This window comes from Oryctolagus cuniculus, chromosome 4 (assembly GCF_051225735.1).
Source record: "Oryctolagus cuniculus isolate XC-2025 breed Fujian yellow rabbit chromosome 4, ASM5122573v1, whole genome shotgun sequence".
Lineage (NCBI taxonomy): Eukaryota > Metazoa > Chordata > Mammalia > Lagomorpha > Leporidae > Oryctolagus > Oryctolagus cuniculus.
In genome coordinates this window covers 82656255-82675431 of record NC_142870.1, presented here as the reverse complement: position 1 = coordinate 82675431, position 19177 = coordinate 82656255, and the positions used below count along the sequence as shown (strand labels likewise).

At 42.0% G+C, this 19177-nt stretch overlaps 1 protein-coding gene across 3 annotated transcripts in view; it reads left to right on the top strand.

Annotated features, from left to right (window-relative positions):
* Positions 1-18886, top strand: part of PCYT1A (phosphate cytidylyltransferase 1A, choline) — a 49797-nt gene extending 30911 nt beyond the window's left edge. For all 3 annotated transcript variants that reach the window (XM_017347024.4, XM_089331916.1, XM_070072297.2), the window contains 7 exons: positions 4711-4810; positions 6912-7028; positions 7704-7855; positions 10347-10425; positions 11899-12041; positions 13755-13943; positions 14816-18886. In XM_017347024.4, the coding sequence (XP_017202513.1) occupies positions 4711-4810; positions 6912-7028; positions 7704-7855; positions 10347-10425; positions 11899-12041; positions 13755-13943; positions 14816-15022 (987 nt within the window). In that variant the 3' untranslated portion in view covers positions 15023-18886. The remainder of the gene's footprint in view (positions 1-4710; positions 4811-6911; positions 7029-7703; positions 7856-10346; positions 10426-11898; positions 12042-13754; positions 13944-14815) is intronic.
* Positions 18887-19177: the final 291 nt, after the last annotated feature.

Here is a 19177-nt window from a genome sequence, read left to right as displayed (position 1 = left end):
AAACTTAAATTTCTTGGCCCTTAGTGCATAAAGAATTTAAACATTTTAAATTACTTAGCTTCACATGTTCCTGTAAAATCAGAAAGTGACTTGCACCGTGTTCCACATTCCTCCCTGGTACATGCTGCCTATTTAGCGTAGGTTTATGGTCAGATTCACTCACTCGGAAGACTGGAACAACCATAGTGAGGAGAAGAATCTGCTAAGTGAACTTGTCTTCCATCTCCACTTTACACCTGTACTTCCTATTTCTAAATCTTCTTTGATTTTTTTTAAGATTTATTTATCAGGGCTGGGGCTATGACACAGTAGGTTAATCCTTTGCCTGCGGTGCCGGCATCCCATATGGGCACCAGTTCTAGTCTCAGCTGCTCCTCTTCCATTCCAGCTCTCTGCTTGGCCTAGGAAAGCAGTAGAGAATGGCCCAGGTGCTTGGGCCCCTGCACCCACGTGGGAGACCCAGAGGAAGGTCCTGGGCTTCAGGTCGGCCCAGCTCCAGCCATTTAGGGAGTGAACCAGCAAATGGAGGACCTTTCTCTCTGTCTCTCCCTCTCATTGTCTGTAATTCTACCTCTCAAATAAATAAATAATATCTTTTTTAAAAAGGATTTTATTTATTAATTTGAAAGGCAGAGTTATAGAAGGGCAGGGGCAGAGAGAGAGAGAGAGATTCCATTGTTTTGTTCACTCATTCAGAGAGTGAACAGCCAGACTGCAACAGCCAGAGATGGGCCAGGCCAAAGCCAGGAGCCTGGAACTCCATCCAGATCTTCCACATGGGTGCAGGGGCCCAAGCTCTTGGGCCATCTGCTACTGCTTCCCCAGGTGCATTAGCAGGGAGCTGGATCAGAAGAGGAGCATCCAGGTCTCAAACCAGCGACTATATGGGATGCCAACACTGCAGGTGGAGGCTTACCCCACTATACCACAGCAACAGCCCCTGTCTTTTTGATATTTCTTTGATGTTCTGCTATTATCTCAAACTCAAGATAAATTTGTTATCTAGGAATCAACTCTTTTGTTTTTAACTTCTCTACTCCTGCTCGTGATATTTTCCTTAGTTTAAAAACTGTTATTGTAAGCTTCTTTCTTAAGTGAAAACATGATTTTCTTTTTACCATATCCTACCTATTCTTCCTTCATAAAATCTTTTCTCTTTCATCCTTTCTACTCTCACTGAAACATCACTAGAAAAATGTGTGCCTGTTTCCCCCTCCCTGTGATCTGATCTCTAAGTATGCAGACTAACCAGTAGTGTCCTGGTAAAGTGGTTCCCTGTGGGGAAAACCTCTGATTTGTACCATTTGCTGATTTCTGTGACTGATTCCAAGCTACCAATGATTCAATAACCATTCCACAAATTCCTTGACTGCTTTTTTTTTTTTAGGATTTATTTATTTATTTATTATTTGAAAAGCAGAGTTACAGAGAGGCAGAAGTGGGGTTGGGGGTCTTCCGTCCACTGGTTCACTCCCCAAATGGCTGTAATGGCCAGGAGCCAGGAATTTCTTCTGGGTCTCCCACATTGGTGTAGGGGCCCAAGGACTTGGGCCATCTTCCACTGCTTTCGCAGGCCATAGCAAAGAGCTGAATTGGAAGTAGAGCAGCCAGGACTTAAATTGGTGCCCATATGGGATGCTGGCACCGCAGGTGGCGGCTTTACCCACTAGGCCACAGTGCCTGTCCCAGAGCTGATCTTTTAATCCACATGTACTACTGTTAAGAAGCATAATTCTATTTGTCTCATATATATGAGCCTTGTGAGATATAATTCATATAACATTGTAATTCACATATCCAGTTAAAGAAGTGCATGTAATTCAGTGGCTTGTAATATATTCACAGATTTTTGCAACCATAATTAGAATCCATTGTAAAGCATTTTCATCACCCCAAAGAGAAACTCCATACCCATTAACATTTACCCCTCGTTTCTCTCAACACTTCCTGTCTAAGATGGCCACTAATATGCTTTCTGTTTGTTAATTTGTCTATTCTGAATATTATATATAAATGGAATCATATAATATGTGATTTTTTTGTAACTAGTTTCTTTCACTTAGCATAATGTTTTCAAGGTTCATCTACTACTTCATTCCTTTCTATTGCTGAATATCTTGTTTTTTGAGGTTTAATTTATTACAGTAAAGAACATAAATCTTAATAATACACAAGCCTCTAATAAATACTTACATATGTAAATGTGTGTGTGATTGCCAGTATCCCCAGAAGGCTTCCTCACTGCCCCCTGCTAGTCATTATCCTCTTTGCTCAAATTTCTTCTTTTTTTCTGGTTTATACACAACAAAGTAGTTTCTCCTATTTTTGACCTTTATATAAATGGAAGAATATATATTATTTTGCAAGTAGCATATATCTTTAGAAACACAGATTAATGTTGAGCATCTGTGTGTATTAACCTCTAATGGAGGATGGGGAACATCTGGCCTACGGGCCATATAGGGCTGTGAAATCACTGGATCTCCTCCTGCCAAGGCAACCAGTGGCAGGACTTGAAATTCAATAAATCTATAGCAGGCCAATTTTAAGATGATAATTGTATGTGGCCTGCAAATAATGTTATAAATATCCAAATGACCCAAGCAGAAAAAAAGTTTCCCCACTTCTGCTCTAGAGAATACAGTTTTCTCTAATGTAAATATTTGGAAATCCCTACTAACTTCAAAAATTACATATTTGGGCATATGTGGTCTCTTGTGATCTTTCTTTGGAACACTTTTTTTTTTAAAAGATCACAAACACCACCCACACACACAAAAAATGAATTTGGGGTGGGCTTTTGGCCTGGCAGTTAAAATGCTGTTTGGCATGCCTGCACCCCATATCGGTGTGCTTGGATTTGAATCCCACACCACTCCTGATTCCAGCTTCTTGCCAATGCAAAACCTGTGGGGCTCCAGTACTCGAGTCCCTGCCATCTATGTGAGAGACTCGGATTGAGTTCCTAGCTCCTGGCTTGGATCTGACCTAGCCTTGGCTGTTGTGAGCATTTAAGCAGTTAACCAGCAAATAGAAGATCACTGCTCTGTCTGTCTGTCTCTCTCTCTGTCTGCCTCTCTCTGTCTACCTTTCATACACATAAAACTTTTACAAAACAAAGAAGTGACATGGACAAATATACTTGCCTTGTTCCTAGTCTTGGGGGAAAATACACAATCTTTTATCATTAAGTAGCATGGTGGCCATCGGTTCTTGATAGATGCCCTTTACTGGATTGAGGAATCTCCCTTCTTTGTGCATTTTGCTGGCTTGTTATAATGAATGGATGTTGGGTTTTATATATTCTTTTTCCTTTTTTAAGAGTTATCTATTTAATTGAAAGAGCATCAGAGGGGCCAGCTCTGTGGCGCAGTGGGTTAATGCCCTGGCCTGAAGCGCCGGCATCCCATGTGGGCACCAGTTCTAATCCCAGCCACTCCTCTTCTGATCCAGCTCTCTGCTATGGCCTGGGATAGCAGTGGAGGATGGTCCAAATGCTTGGGCCCCTGCACCCACGTGGGAAATCCAGAGGAAGCTCCTGCTCCTGCCTTCGGATCGGTGCAGCTCCAGCTGTTGAGGCTATCTGAGGAGTGAACCAGCGGATGCAAGACCTTTCTCTCTGTCTCTACCTCTCTTTGTAACTCTGTCTTTCAAATAAATACAATAAATCTTTTTTTAAGAAAAAGCATCAGAGAGCGATGGAGAGACAGAGAGAAAGAGGAAAAGAGAGATTGATCTTCCATCTGCTGTTTCATTCCCCAAGTGGCTACTACAGACAGGGTTTGGCCAGGCTGAAGCCAGGAGCCAGAAGCTCCATCTTAATTTCCCCCATGGGTGGCAGAGAAATAAGCACTTGGGATATCATCTGCTGCCTTCCCAGACACATGAGCAGGAAACTGGACTGGAAATGGACTAGCTGAGGCTCCAACTGGCACTCCTATCTGAAATGCCAGTGTCACAAACAGTGGTTTACCCTGTTGTACCACAACACTGTTGGCATAAATTCTTTTTCTGCATCTTTTTAAAAAAATATATTTTGCTTTTCCTTTCCTCCCCCAATTTTTAAATTTATATAAAGGGAACAAATTTTGTATGTACAGGTTTAAGAACATAATGATATTTCCTACCCTATCCTCTCTCCCTCCCTCACCCCTACCCTCTCTTCTCCTTCCTTTCTTCTTTTTTTTAAAGATTTATTTATTTATTTTAAAGGCAGAGTTATAGAGAGGCAGAGGCAAAGAGAGAGAACTCTTCCATGCACTGGTTCACTCCCCAGATGGCTGCGACGGCTGGAGCTGTGCTGATCCGAAGCCAGGAGCCAGGAGCTTCTTCCAGGTCTCCCGTGCGGATGCAGGGGCCCAAACACTTGGGCCATCTTCTACTGCCTCTACTGCTTTCCGAGGCCATCGGAGAGCTGGATCAGAAGTGGAGCAGCTGGGACTTGAACCGGTGCCCAAATGGGATGCCAGCACTGCAGGCAGTGGCTTTACCCACTATGCCACAGTACCAGCCCCTCTTTTAATTTGTATAATGACATACTTTGTTTAAAAAAAGCAAAAAGACCCTAGTTTAGTGCGAATGCTTTATTAATTTGAGTGTATTTAGTGTGTACATAAATTGATTTTACAATGATAAACTAATCTTGCATTCCTAAGAAAAACCTTTGTTGGTCTGTTTAACATTTTTTCTCTTTACTTTCTTCTTCTTAAGGGCTTACGGCAGCCAGCTCCTTTTTCTGATGAAATTGAAGTTGACTTTAGTAAACCCTATGTCAGGGTAACTATGGAAGAAGCAAGTAGAGGAACTCCTTGTAAGTAAATACCTACTTATTGTGTTGCTTTACTATTGTTTTTAGCATTCCACTGTATTTATAAAATACACTTTTATTCTCAGCTTAGTTGTAAGTCCAGTAGAGAAGTAATTATTGCCATTTGCCTGATATTCTATTTAGGAGGGTAAATTCATTCTATAAAATTTGATTTTTTTCTTTTTATTATACAATTTCCCAAACTACTGTCACAACTATGAAATAGATGCAGTAGATACTTGCTTCCTGGGCCATTGTTACAGCTCTGAGATATACGGAAGCAGAAATAAGATGTTAGCCTGAGTTGGGTTGTGATCCTGTCTATTTTTGTAAAGATCTGAATAATATGTCAGGTGTCATATTTATTAATCTTTTTTAAAGATTTATTTATTTATTTGAAATGCAGAGACATAGAGAGAGAGAGAGAGAGTGAGCAAGTTTCCATCTGTTGGTTCACTACCCAAATGGCCACAACAGCCGGGGCTGGGTAGGTTGAAGGCAGGAGGCTGGATCTTCTTCCAGGTCTCCCAATTGAGTGCAGGGGCCCAACTACTTGAGCCATCTTCTGCTGCATTCCCAGGTGCATTAGCAGGGAGCTGGAATGGAAGTGGAACAGCCAGGACTTGAACCAGCGCCCATATGGGATACTGGCACTACAGGTGTAGGCTTAACCCACTGTTCCACAGCACTGACCCCTAGTGTCATATTTTTCATAGCCTTCAAAATTTCCTTATAATCTTCCCTCATTGTATCAGTCAGCTTCAGCCTGGCCCCTGCCTGGCTGTTGGGCCATTTGGGGAGTGAACCAGAGGATGAAATATTTCTTTATTCATGTCTTCCTCAGTCTTTGTCACTCTGTCTTTCAAATAAATAAATACCTAAAAAAATCAGTTTATTTTGGTGCAAAATTTTTTGGAAATGCATGTGTACAAGAGGTCTTCAAAAATGCCATTGAAATATATATATAATATATATATATTTATATATAAATATATATATTTAAGGATTTAGTTATTTATTTGAAAGTTAGAACCACACAGAGAGAAGAAGAAGCAGAGAGAGAGAGAGGTTTTCCATCTGCTGGTTCACTCCCCAGTTAGCCACAATGGCTGGAGTTGAGCTGATCTGAAGCCAGGAGCCAGGAACTTCTTCTGGGTCTCCCACACGGGTGCATGTCCCAAGGACATGGGTCATCTTCTACTGCTTTTCCAGGCCATAGCAGAGAGCTGGATCAGAAGTGGAGCAGCCAGGACACGAACCAGCACCCATTTGGGATGCTGGCACTGCAGGTGGTGGCTTTACCCACTACACTATAGCGCCAGCCCCGAAATGTATATTATAAAAAAATTACTCATCGCTTTCAAAATTTTTCAACAAAGTAAATTTAGCTCTAAATTCCATTTTTCTACAAACTTTTTGAAGTGTTTGTGTACCTTGTTTAATCATAACTGAAGAATCATAAACTGAAGGTGAAGATTTAGCCATTAGCCAATTAGCCATTGTGGCTAATTGGGGAGTGAAGCAGCAGATGGAAAACCTCTCTCTCTCTCTTCTTCTCCTTCTCTCTGTGGTTCTAACTTTCAAATAAATAACTAAATCCTTAAATATATATATTTATATATTTAATATATATAATACATAACATATATAAATATATTTATATATAATTATTATATATTATATATTATATATATTCATATATAATTATTATATATTATATATAATTATTATAATATATAAAAACATATCTCTATATATTATATAATTATAATTATGTAATATGTATTATATATATTTCAATGGCATTTTGAAGTTTAGGACTTACTCTTCCCTTTCACTTGTAAGTGAAAGCGATCACATTTTGTTTTTGCACCTGAGAAGTTTCATACAATAAAGAGAGTTGGTGGAGATGAAGTGAGGAAGGCATCTGTGGTGCAGGAAGCTCACAGCTCTGCCCCACCCCCAGAAGTAGGCAAATGCCCAGGAGACACCTTGAGAGAGGGAGATGCAGCTATAGAATGGTCATACTGTGCCATTTTCACGTGTCAAGCATGAAACATTGAATAAATGTATTTTTGTTACAAATTCTCCCATTTGGATTCAGGTGAACGGCCTGTGAGGGTTTACGCAGATGGAATATTTGACTTATTTCACTCTGGTCATGCCCGGGCTCTGATGCAAGCAAAGAACCTTTTCCCTAATACATACCTCATTGTGGGAGGTAAGAAAACATATGATGACTTTACGTGTTGTCCAGAAGATTATAGTAGTCGTTTGTTCTCTCCTGCCTCCTCGCCAAGTACCTCGGCCCTTGTTTCAGTTTTTAAATGCAGAATGTAGTTACAGTCTCTGAAACATGAAGTATATGAAGTACTGGCAACCTAAGCTGGGAGAGAGGAACTCCAGGCTCATCAACTTGAGCTGTTAATATTTATCTCCCTATTTGTAGCTGAGTTACTGATGACCTGGGAGTAAGCTGGCCCCTTTGCCTGCTTAAGAATAGCATTTGTTCTAGCTTTCAGTTTATCATTTCAAATCAACTGAAGCATGAAAATCTGTCAAGCAAATGCTATGTGGCCCAGCCCACTGTTATTAAAGTAGGAAAACATTTTTAAAAACTTAAGTGTTCAGAAATGTACTACAGGCTCATGTCAAAGATCTTGGTCCTCTGTTATACCCTCTCTTCTACGAAGTGTGAACCCACTGTTCAGTGAGTGTTGCTCCTGAAGGTGTGTGTTGAATTACAAAACGCATTGTTCCCAGACTGAGCTACATCCAGGTTTTTCTGCAAGTGGAGAGGAAGGTTGCAATCCTAGCAAGTGGGAGAACAAGGGAGAGGTTGATGAATGAGGATGGTTAAGCAAAGGGGACCTTCAACTTCTTGTGGTGAACTCAGTCTGCAGTGACGAGCTGACGCACAACTTCAAAGGCTTCACGGTGATGAATGAAAATGAGCGCTACGATGCAGTGCAGCACTGCCGCTATGTGGATGAAGTGGTGAGGAACGCCCCCTGGACTCTGACGCCCGAGTTCCTGGCAGAACACAGGGTAAGAAACTCGGCACATGTCCCCAGTGCTTGCTCCAGAAGCTCCTCAGTTCTCAAGGCCTCATTGCTTCTACCTTCAAGTTTCACAGAGGAGATAATAGGGATATTACGACCATGCGTAGTTAACTCCTGATGTTTATATGGCTTTATGTTTACATCCCTTGTAATCCATTTGTTCTCCACAAGTCTGTGGGGGTAGTTATTGTCCCCACTTTGCACATGAGGAACAGGCCCAGAGAAACCAAATAGCCTGCTCCAGTATTAACAGGGCTAGGAATCGAGCTCTTCAGTTCTGTGATGTTTCCCCTGGCGCTGTAGGTGTGTTCATCTTTATGGCTTGTTGTGCCAATCTCAGAATATCCATGCCCCAGCTGTGCCCTCAGGAAGTGCACATTCTAGGAAACAAGACATATTAATGTAGACTTCTCTTATTTGATTTAAATTTAGTTTCAGGACTTTGCTTTTGGGCTAGAAATTATATGGGATTAGAAATCAAGAAAATTTTCCACCTTTACTCAGTGAGTTATTATTATAGAACTCTTTTTCTTCTTTGAATTCTTCCACATTAAAGCAATAGGCTTCCTACAAAAGGTGGGCTTAAAAGATAGGAGGAATTTATCAAACTAAATTGGAGGCCTTCAAGCTTGAGGAACCAGCAAGCACTTTCAGTTCTCTACAGGGATATGTGGGATGTTGCCTGTGAATTGTTCAGTGAGGAAAGAATATAGGTGGTCGGGGCTGGCTGTGGCATAGTGGGTTAAGCCACAGCCTACAGTGCTAGCATCCCTTATCGGTACTGGTTCAAGTCCCAGCTGCCCCACTTCCAATCCAGATCCCTACAAACGTGCCTGGGAAAACAGTGGAAGCTGACCCAGGTCCCTGGGCCTCTGCTACTCATGTAGGAAACCCCCAGATGAAGCTCCTGGCTTCTGGTTTCAGTCTGGCCCAGCCCTGGCTGTTGTAGCCATTTGGGGAGGGAACCAGCAGATGAAAGACCGCCCCCACCAACTGCACCTTTCAAATAAATAAGTAAATCTTAAAAAAAAAAAAAAAAGGTAACCAGAGCACTTCTAAAGCAATACTTAGATAGGCCTGAAGCTAGAGGAAATTTATTATATTTGTTTAAGAATAGGACATACCTTTTATGGTTCCTAGCTTTTCTGTATCAACAATTAATAGCCAGTGGCACCAAAGGTGATGAGCAAAATTCTCAGCAACAGCCCGGCAGGCCCAGGCAGAGTATGTGGTTAGGGAAACTAACAACTTCCTTTGTCCCTTGTTAGCAGTACTCAATCATGAGTCTTGCATGCCCCTACTCTTGGCTTTATTGCCTGTGGATCCCTGACAGATTGTTACGGGTAATTGAGATATTAGCTGAGAGGCCCTGACATAGTCCCAGTGAGCACACTTCACACTACCGTGCCTTCTGGGAGTTGGGTGTATGGTGCAAAGGCATATGACCTAATCAAGAAGGAGTAGGTGAGATTTAGCATGTCTCTTAAAAAGATTACTGATCCCAGTGCATTTAATTTCTTCTCCTTCTTGCAGAGAGTGTTGACAGTAGTAAAATGATAGAACATAAGACCTAAAGATCTTTTGTGGCTTTGAGTTTTAAGTTTCTCAAGAATATAAATGTACCAATTCCAGTAGAAGTTCTCTTGGTTGCTATTTTTAAATTCCCTCTTTGCTTATAAACTGGAAAAGAAAATTATTAAGAAGTGACTTTTTAAAATACTTTTAGAAACCCTTCTTTTTTTTTTTTTTTTTTTTTTTTTTGACAGGCAGAGTGGATAGTGAGAGAGAGAGACAGAAAGAAAGGTCTTCCTTTTGCCGTTGGTTCACCCTCCAATGGCCGCCATGGCTGGCGTGCTGCAGCCGGAACACCGCACTGATCCGAAGGCAGGAGCCAGGTGCTTCTCCTGGTCTCCCATGGGGTGCAGGGCCCAAGCACTTGTGCCATCCTCCACTGCACTCCCTGGCCACAGCAGAGAGCTGGCCTGGAAGAGGGGCAACCGGGACAGAATCCAGCGCCCCAACTGGGACTAGAACCCGGTGTGCCAGCGCTGCTAGGTGGAGGATTAGCCTATTAAGCCGCTGTGCCAGCAAAACCCTTCTTTCACCAATCCTTCATCTACCAGGAGGATAAGGGGATTTCCTTCTTTCCAAGGTTCCACTCGCTAACTAGCTCACCAGCAGATCCTGTAGCCCTGTTGACTACAGCCTGGTGATTAGAATACAATGAGGGTAGTATTTCCAGGAGAATTGCTAGAAAAGAGACTGATTACCTTCACATTTGTAACCTATAAATAATTGAGTTGGGTGGTATGTGATGGATCATGGAATTTACAAGCAAAATGAAAAGAGATATAGACACAAAGTTCATTTGAGGCCCAGTCTCTGCTTATTGTCTTTTTTCAAGGCTTGAGACTATTCACTGAGTCTTTATGAATGACAGTTATTCTGGGTTTTAAATGATGTTTGCTTATTTTCAGATTGATTTTGTAGCCCATGATGATATCCCTTATTCTTCTGCTGGGAGTGATGATGTTTATAAGCACATCAAGGAGGCAGGTGAGTAAAATGATGTTATTCTCACTTTTTTAAAGAAAGATTTATTTATTTATTTTAAAAATCAGAGTTACAGAGAGAGAGAGACAGAGAGAGATCTTCCATCCACAGATTCATTCCCCAGATGACTGCAATGACTGGCACTGGGCCAGGCTGAAGCCAGGAGCTTCATCCAGGTCTCCTACATGGGTGGCAGGGGCCCAAACACTTGGATCATAATCTACTGTTTTTCCTAGGCCATCAGCAGGGAGCAGGATTAGAAGTAGAACAGCCAGGACTCGAACCGGCATCCATATGTGATGCTGGTGTCATGGGTAGCGGCTCCACTCACTATACCCAATGCTCGCTCTGCATTCTCATTTTTATGAAGTCTCAGAGGCAGCTACAGAGATTCAACCATATTGTTGCACTTTAGAAGAAAATACGCATACTGAGAAATTCAGCATCCTCTTTCAGGTCATACTTTGTATTAAAGGTAAAGATGAGGCTGGCGCCACGGCTCACTAGGCTAATCCTCCGCCTTGCGGTGCCGGCACACCAGGTTCTAGTCCCGGTCGGGATGCCAGATTCTGTCCCGGTTGCCCCTCTTCCAGGCCAGCTCTCTGCTGTGGCCAGGGAGTGCAGTGGAGGATGGCCCAAGTGCTTGGGCCCTGCACCCCATGGGAGACCAGGATAAGTACCTGGCTCCTGCCATCAGATCAGCACGGTGTGCCGGCCGCGGCGGCCATTGGAGGGTGAACCAACGGCAAAAGGAAGACCTTTCTCTCTGTCTCTCTCTCTCACTGTCCACTCTGCCTTTCAAAAAAAAAAAAAAAAAAAAAGTAAAGATGAGCATAGCACTGACACCCATCAATTCTTGGTTTAAATATCTAGTTTTAATATCTCTCTTAATTTCAGAAAACCCTCCCTACTCCCATGTTTTCATGTTTTTCTCATTATTAGGGCTGTGTACCTCCATTCTTCCCTTAGCCTTTGATACAAGCTTCCTTCTATAATGTTAACATCTCCATACTTCACTTAGTAATAGCAAGTAAGTTGTACTTCTTTTTTTTTTTTTTTTTTTTTAAGACTTATTTATCTATTCAAAAGGCAGAATTGCAGAGGCAGAGAGAGAGAGAGGTCTTCCATCTACTGGTTCACTCCCCAAGTGGCCACAACAGCCGGTGCTGGGCCAATCCAAAGCCAGGAGCCTGGAGCTTCTTCCAGGTCTTCCCTGTGGGTGCAGGGGCGCAAGCACTTGGGCCATCTTCCACTGCTTTCCCAGGCTATAACGGGGAGCTGGTTCAGAAGTAGAGCAGCTCGGATTCGAACCAGTGCCCATATGGGATGCTGGCACTACAGGCAGTGGTTTTACCTGCTAAGACACAGCATTGGCCCCAAGTTCTACTTCTTGAGGGAAGGAATGTTGCTTCCAGTTTCCATCTACTTCCTGAGCATACCAGGATATCACAGTGTTTGTTTGTGTTCTTGAGTTAGGCATGTTTGCTCCAACACAGAGGACTGAAGGTATCTCCACATCAGACATCATCACTCGAATTGTCCGTGACTATGATGTGTATGCAAGACGGAACCTACAGAGAGGCTACACAGCAAAGGAACTCAACGTCAGCTTTATCAATGTAAGTCCTGCCCTCACCTCAGAGTTCCCTGATTCCACGGGACACATGTTGTCTCCCACTCCTTCTGAGATGAACTTGCCTTTCAGTCTGTTATAGTTATCACTCCCAGAAGCTAATGAATGCCTCTTTGCAAGCAGCACTAAGCTTAGCTCTTTATGAAGAATAAAGCAGAGGGAGTTTCTGCCCTTATGGTCTAGTATCAACATATTGGTATAAGGACACACAGCCAATTAAATAAATGAGAATGTATTGCTTCTATAGTAGGGTATTTATATCAGAGCATTCTAAACAATGGTTCTTTACTTCTTTCCTTTTTTGACTGAACGATCTTTTGAGGATCTGATGAAACCTATGGATTCTCCCCCCCTGTGTGCAAAGTGACACAACATTTTGCTTGTAATTTCCCCATGTAGACCCAAGTTTTGAGATTTTATTTTTGAGAGCTTAAGTTTATTGTAGCTTAATATTACCCTTTAGAAATTCCATATATTGCCGGCGCCGCGGTTCAATAGGCTGATCCTCTACCTAGCGGCGCCGGCACACCGGGTTCTAGTCCCGGTCGGGGCGCCGGATTCTGTCCCGGTTGCCCCTCTTCCAGGCCAGCTCTCTGCTGTGGCCAGGGAGTGCAGTGGAGGATGGCCCAAGTGCTTGGGCCCTACACCCCAAGGGAGACCAGGAGAAGCACCTGGCTCCTGCCTTCGGATCAGCGCGGTGCACCGGCCGTGGCGGCCATTGGAGGGTGAACCAATGGCAAAAGGAAGACCTTTCTCTCTCTCTCTCTCTCTCTCTCACTATCCACTCTGCCTGTACAAAAAAAAAAAAAAAAGAAATTCCATATATTTTATATGTAACTTTTACCTCAGTAAAGTTTATTTAAAAAGAAGAAAGCTGTTAACCATATCTTCTGTATAATTATGCTATGAGAGTAGGTGAAATAATTTCATTTGAATATGGTATATCTATGCAGATAAATCCTAGCTGTTGTTAATTCACCTCCTGCAGAATCATTATACGTTTTTCCATAAGAATCAGGTTTTTAAAAATTCTAAATATATTCCCTTTACTCTTTATGGTCTGGAAATTATGAAAATACTTTTCATTTGACTAGACGTTCCCCCTGCCCCCATACCATCTCCACTTATCTTTAGGAAACTTGATAGGATTGAAGAATATCATCTTTATTTTGCAAATGAGCAGAACTCCAAATACTAAAATATAAAACATACAACTCATCTAAAATCATAGAATAAGGCATTTGATATAAGGGGAAAATCCAGAACATTAAGTAAATTGAGTACTTCCACTTTCAGTCTGTTATAATTGGCTTATTCTTGACGTATTGCACAGTGATCTTGTTGCTCTCTATGTATCTCCTTATAGAATGAGGTTTGATTCAAGTCAGATGTGTTTAGATTCCACATTTATGTTTCATTTTTAAAAAGTCTGACATCATTTGCTATTGACCTATCTATTACTGGACCTACCCTGTAGATTTAATTTGGTACCAAGCATACACAATATTAAAATTATCATACTTTTGTATAATATCACTGAACAGAGCATATCTTATCTATTGTGCTAAAGAAGTATGGAGTAGACTAAAGCAAAGCAAAATTCTAAAGACTAAAAAAAGTGTCAATAGAATGTTGAGCCATTTTTTTCTCTCTCCTTTGGAGAAAAGGTTATTTCTCAAAACAGTATTTCTTTACCTAGGAGAAGAAATACCACTTGCAGGAGCGGGTTGATAAAGTAAAGAAGAAGGTGAAAGACGTGGAAGAAAAGTCAAAAGAATTTGTTCAGAAGGTGGAGGAAAAAAGCATTGACCTCATTCAAAAATGGGAGGAAAAGTCCCGAGAATTCATTGGAAGTTTCTTGGAAATGTTTGGTCCAGAAGGAGCACTGGTATGTTCTTTCCCACTAGACAGCTTATGGAATTTCAGGATAATCTGGAAAACTTCAGTGCTGTGGGAGGAATTATAAAATCCTTGAGCAGAAAGGGACATTGACATTAAGAAGTTGTCTAATCAATTCCCCTTATGTGGGCAGAGCTAAGTTTCAACTCTTCCCCAAGAAGTTCTTTAAAATCTTTTCAGAAGGTTACACATTATCCTAAATAATTTTTGCCAGCTCCCCATCAACCTGGAAATCTGATGACAAGATAAGTAGCCTTGCCTAGTTTACTTCTACATTATATTTTTAGATAGAACGGAAAGAATAAAGAACAGGAAAAAGAAAGCTGTTCCACTACAAAGAGCTACTGCAGAATCCCTAGGAAAGGTGGGAATTGTAATCTTGAAGAGTGGCAAAGTCTTTTCAAGCCAAATTTAAAAAATTCAGCAAGTGGACCCTCAATTAGATGTCAGGAAGGATCTGACTGCGAGGGTGTTTGGTTACTAAAATAGTTTGCTTAGGAAGATGTGGAGTTTTCAGAGAGCTCTACAAGGGGGTTCTGTAGCCTTTGTCTCAGTTAGTTCTTTTGTGTTTGACTGGAATTTGGACCACAAACTAAGTAGCCTTCTGAAAATTCCTTTGACTTAGAAGTCAAGGATTTGGTGACTATGGATAAGCAGTTGGAGAAAATCATGAGTAAATGGTATATGTAGACCACTTCCTAAAGGAAATTGCATAGAATTATAGCTGTGCCCCTCCTCTGGCTTATTTGATCACTTTTAACATTGCAGAGAGCACTCATGATAATCTAAAGTCTCAGATACTGCAGTGGTGGTTTGGAATATCCATAGGTTTCTTCTAACTCTTCCTTTTGGTCTCCCCAGAAACATATGCTGAAAGAGGGAAAAGGCCGGATGCTGCAGGCCATCAGCCCAAAGCAGAGTCCCAGCAGCAGCCCTACTCGTGAACGCTCCCCCTCCCCCTCTTTCCGATGGCCCTTCTCTGGGAAGACTTCCCCAACTTCCTCCCCAGCAACTCTCTCCAGGCACAAGGCTGCAGCCTGTGATATCAGTGAGGATGAAGAAGACTAAGCTTTCATTCCTCCTTTCCTCTCCTCTCCCTCTGTTCCATCACCTTCAGAAGCTCTCTGTTGAATTCCACATTGTGATACCAACACTAAACCCAAGGACAGCTACAAAGGAAAGACAGTTGGGGCAAGAGGACCTAGGAATGGGGGAACCAAATCAGCCTGTCCTCCAAGAGGCATCAGTCACCCACACCAAGAAGGAGGCTGTCTGTACCTTAGAAGCCTGTTCTGCATCCATACACCCTCCCTAAGGACTTTGCTTTACTCTTTATGTTCATGTGATCTTGACAGGGAAATTGTCATTTTTATTAATTTTTTAAAAATTAGTCTTTCAAATATAGTAAGTAGAACTAATTTTTTGCCCCTGACGAGTGGGCAGAAGAAGGAAGTGGTACAATACCCAGAGGCCTTTTCTTCCTGATACACTGTAGTGTTTGCCTTCTGAAGCAAAGTGGCTTGCTAAGCCTTTCAAACAATGAGCCATGCTAATGAGTGATTTGGGGGAGAGGTGGGGAAAATAACATAACTTTGGTCTCCTTAAAGCAACAACAAGAGCAACAACTAAAAACTGAATTATAGTCACAAATCCCTGAATGTAAGCTGGCACATGTGTCAGCGTGACCATAGGAAGAAGGACATCAGAGCCTAACCTCTCTTACTCCCTGAGGAGTTTCTTATTGGACCCAATGGGGTCCATGAAGACACTGATGGGGATGGAACCAGACCACATGACATCAACTGCAGTTTTTTTTGCTGTGTTCATCTTCTCAGAAAATTCTGTTGCCCAGTTATTTGGGAGCTCTTTCCTGTAGTCTACCTTTAAACGAAGGGACACTTTAAGGGTTACTGTGATTGAGGAGGGAAGCGGGACAATACTCAAATCCATATGAAGTTAATGTAGATTCATTTCCTACTGGAAGTAAGTCCCTGCCCTTGCTGCTCTTAAAGATATTGCCACCTTTTTGCAGAGGATACTTTGTAAATGTCTGTAGTTCGGACTCAACTAGATCTATTAACTTGTGTTGTTCACAGCCATATTGATATTTAGGGGGATTTACGCAGAACATAAAGGCAAAAGCGAAAAGAAGCATCGTCCCTTCAACAGCCTTATCCTGACCTGTACCCTCTTAGGAATATTCTTAACTAGAACCATGCTCCATGGAGTCTGTCTTTGCCTCTATGAGCTGCAACTGGCAAGGCCTTCCGTCCAGTGCTCTTCCAGCAAGCCACAAAGGATGGGTTCACATTGCAAGAGTATAGTAGGTGCACTCCCTCTGTCTCCCCTGTGCCTGTTGGTTATGGTCCTACCTTCCCTGTTGCCCAAGGGGAGGATTCAGCACTTGAATTCCAAATCGAAGAATGCTGATGCTTAACACTTGATGTTGAGCGTGGTCTAATTTTTAAGTCCCCAGCATCCTATCTCCTCGACTACATGACTAGTACATCATCATCATCTATCAGTAATCCTATAGCTGGATTAAGGGGACAGTTGCTTAGACCCAGGCCCCCACCCCCTTCCATTCATAAAGACCCCTTGTGGGGGTAGAGTTTTGGTGTTTTCAGCAAAGAAAGCCATATTTTTATTGCCCCTCTGCTAGAACTGTGAGCATCTCATGCCCCCTCCCTGAACATCTCATATCCCTCCCCTGAACTCTGGTAAAAGCTGCTGTTCTGCCTGAGCACCAGAGGCTGCAGTCACTGCCTGCACAGCAGGGCTACTCAGGTCCTTCAACTCAGATGACCCAGGGAGGCAGAGGAAAGGAACCAAGAGTGCGGAACCTCTTGTCCTGATGGCCCACGAAAATGCCATTTCTTACTCTTCTCGGGAATGCTATTTTTACTGTCAGATTTGGAATCCTTTCTTTGAAACATTTGAAGTTAATGTTCCCCATACCGTGCAGCTTCATATGATCTTATATTGAGCTTTTCTGCTTCAGTCTTCCCTCTTTGGGAATACTGCCTGCTCCTTTCTAATTTATTCTCTGCAGTATAAAAAGGTAATAAAGTTATTGCTGAAACTCACCTACTGTTCTCTCAAAGAGGACATGTTGCCCAAGTGTGTTTGGATGGAAAGGGAGCTGCCTAGAACGTGTATGTAATCCCTGTAATCATGTGGTGTGTAATCCATGTAATCACTCCTTTTGAGTGCACTGCCTGGATCCCAAAGCTTTGCACCCTCCTCCTCCACTAGTGGGTGCACTCGGCATGCCCTCCACTTGGACTAGGACTTCTATGCTGACCCGGTCTATGAGACCTCTAGGGCCAGCTGATGCCCATGTTCTTGAAAGACTCCCTAGCCCCCTTTGGTGAGCCCTTACTGCCCTAGTCTCCAACACTGGTATATTTTTGGATAATTTTGACTGAAAGCAAAATCTTTTATAGTGTGGTAGGTTAGCTACTTCGGGGTAAATGTGATCCCAAGAGCTGGACAGTGGTGGATGGATGGAGGAAGCTTTTGGAATGATGCATTGTTTGATCATTTGTGCCTAATTAAATGAAGTTAGAGGTCTGTACACCATGAGTGTGCCTGTGGTCTGTAATTCTCCAAATATTAATGTTTGTGGTTGTGGAGCTGTTTCCCCGAATCCTTGACAAGAGAGCGGTTAGCAGAGATGAGAGAGCCTTGGAAGTTTCTTGGCCTCACAGCCTCTGTCTTGGAGATTGAAGGAGGCTGAAGACAGAAGCCCTGAAGCTGATGCTGGAGAGGTACCACTTCAGCAGTTACCTTGAGGTGGGCTAAGAAGGAAGTTTTCCCTTTTTATATACAGCAGGCTCAAGGACACTGAGAATAGAAGTGAAAACTTCGGAGGAATAGAAATGGATCCTTTGTACTACTGCAGCTGCTTCTGATAGCTGGAGCCAGAGACTTATTTTGCAGAAGATTGGTGAAAAATCCTTAAGAAGAGAAGAAATGTGAGAGAGGTTGAGAAAACTTTTGACTCTTTATGATCACTAATAACTTCATGGGCAGCACCTGAGCTACACTTGTTTTGGTTGTAGACACATAGCTTCTCAGTCAGGCTCTAGACACTGCTTCTACAGTGGTTCTTTCTAGGACTCTGTTGCTGTTTCTGGATTAGACCTGTGAGCAGTTTATTTTCTGGAGGTCATTGCCTTTTTATCCTGTTCCACATCCCTTGTCTAAAAGTCTTTCCAAATCAGTTATATTATGCTGCTTTTAAAAAATTCCCTAAAAGCCACCGTTCTGGGATTTTATGTCATCATACATTCACCAGAAGATGAGCCAATGTATAGGTAGACAAAGGCACCCTTGACAATGTTTTTAAATAGTGGTATTTTTTTAAGCTCACCAATATAAGTATTTTTAAAGGTTATATTTTTCAAAGTCATAACATTGATTATTATTGTGTTCTTGCCTAGACTAGATTGTCATGGGGCAAAAAATGATTCCTAGTTTCTATTTTTCCAAATAAATAAGTAGAACATGTTCTTGGGATAATACTACTAAATATTCATTTTCTTAGAAAGAAGCAAAATTTTCTGTCTGCCAAAGTTTTATGTTAGTACATGGATTATGGTAGAAGACAAGAGTCCCAGGTTGAACATTAGGATGACTCATGTTGTGTGCCTTTAGGTATGAAGTGAGCCTTTACCCTTCTTAGGGAGGCATTGTTTTGAACACAGAAACTTGATTGGTTGGCTGTTTTGTAGTAAGGATCCTGAAAAGAAAAAAGAGTCTTGGAGAGAACTGCTGGCCTTGGCATGACCCCAACACCAATGTGAGTCCACAAGGAGTTTTCCTCATCTGGGGTTCAGTGTATCATTTTCCTGTCTGAGTGTTATCCATTTGTTCAGTTATTTTGGCTTTTGCCATTTAGCCAAATAAAGGCAATGTGGGTTTACCAAATGTTTTATTTCCTGTGTTTTTGACTTGGTATACATGTGTATGATATACTTTATATATTGGAGCTTTTACTTATGCTCTCAATTCTTTGCTTTTGCACGCTAATTTCTTTCTTCAAAAATGAAACTTCATGATCATCTTATTAAGTGATTCTGTTTGCAGTTTGGCATAGAAGACTCAAAAAACCTTTGACCCACAAAGGAAAACTCCGGACCTCCCAGGCTTGTTGTCATTCTTACCCTAGTGACACATCTGTTAAAGGAAAGAACACCTTCTGTCCAATCTCTAGAAGCC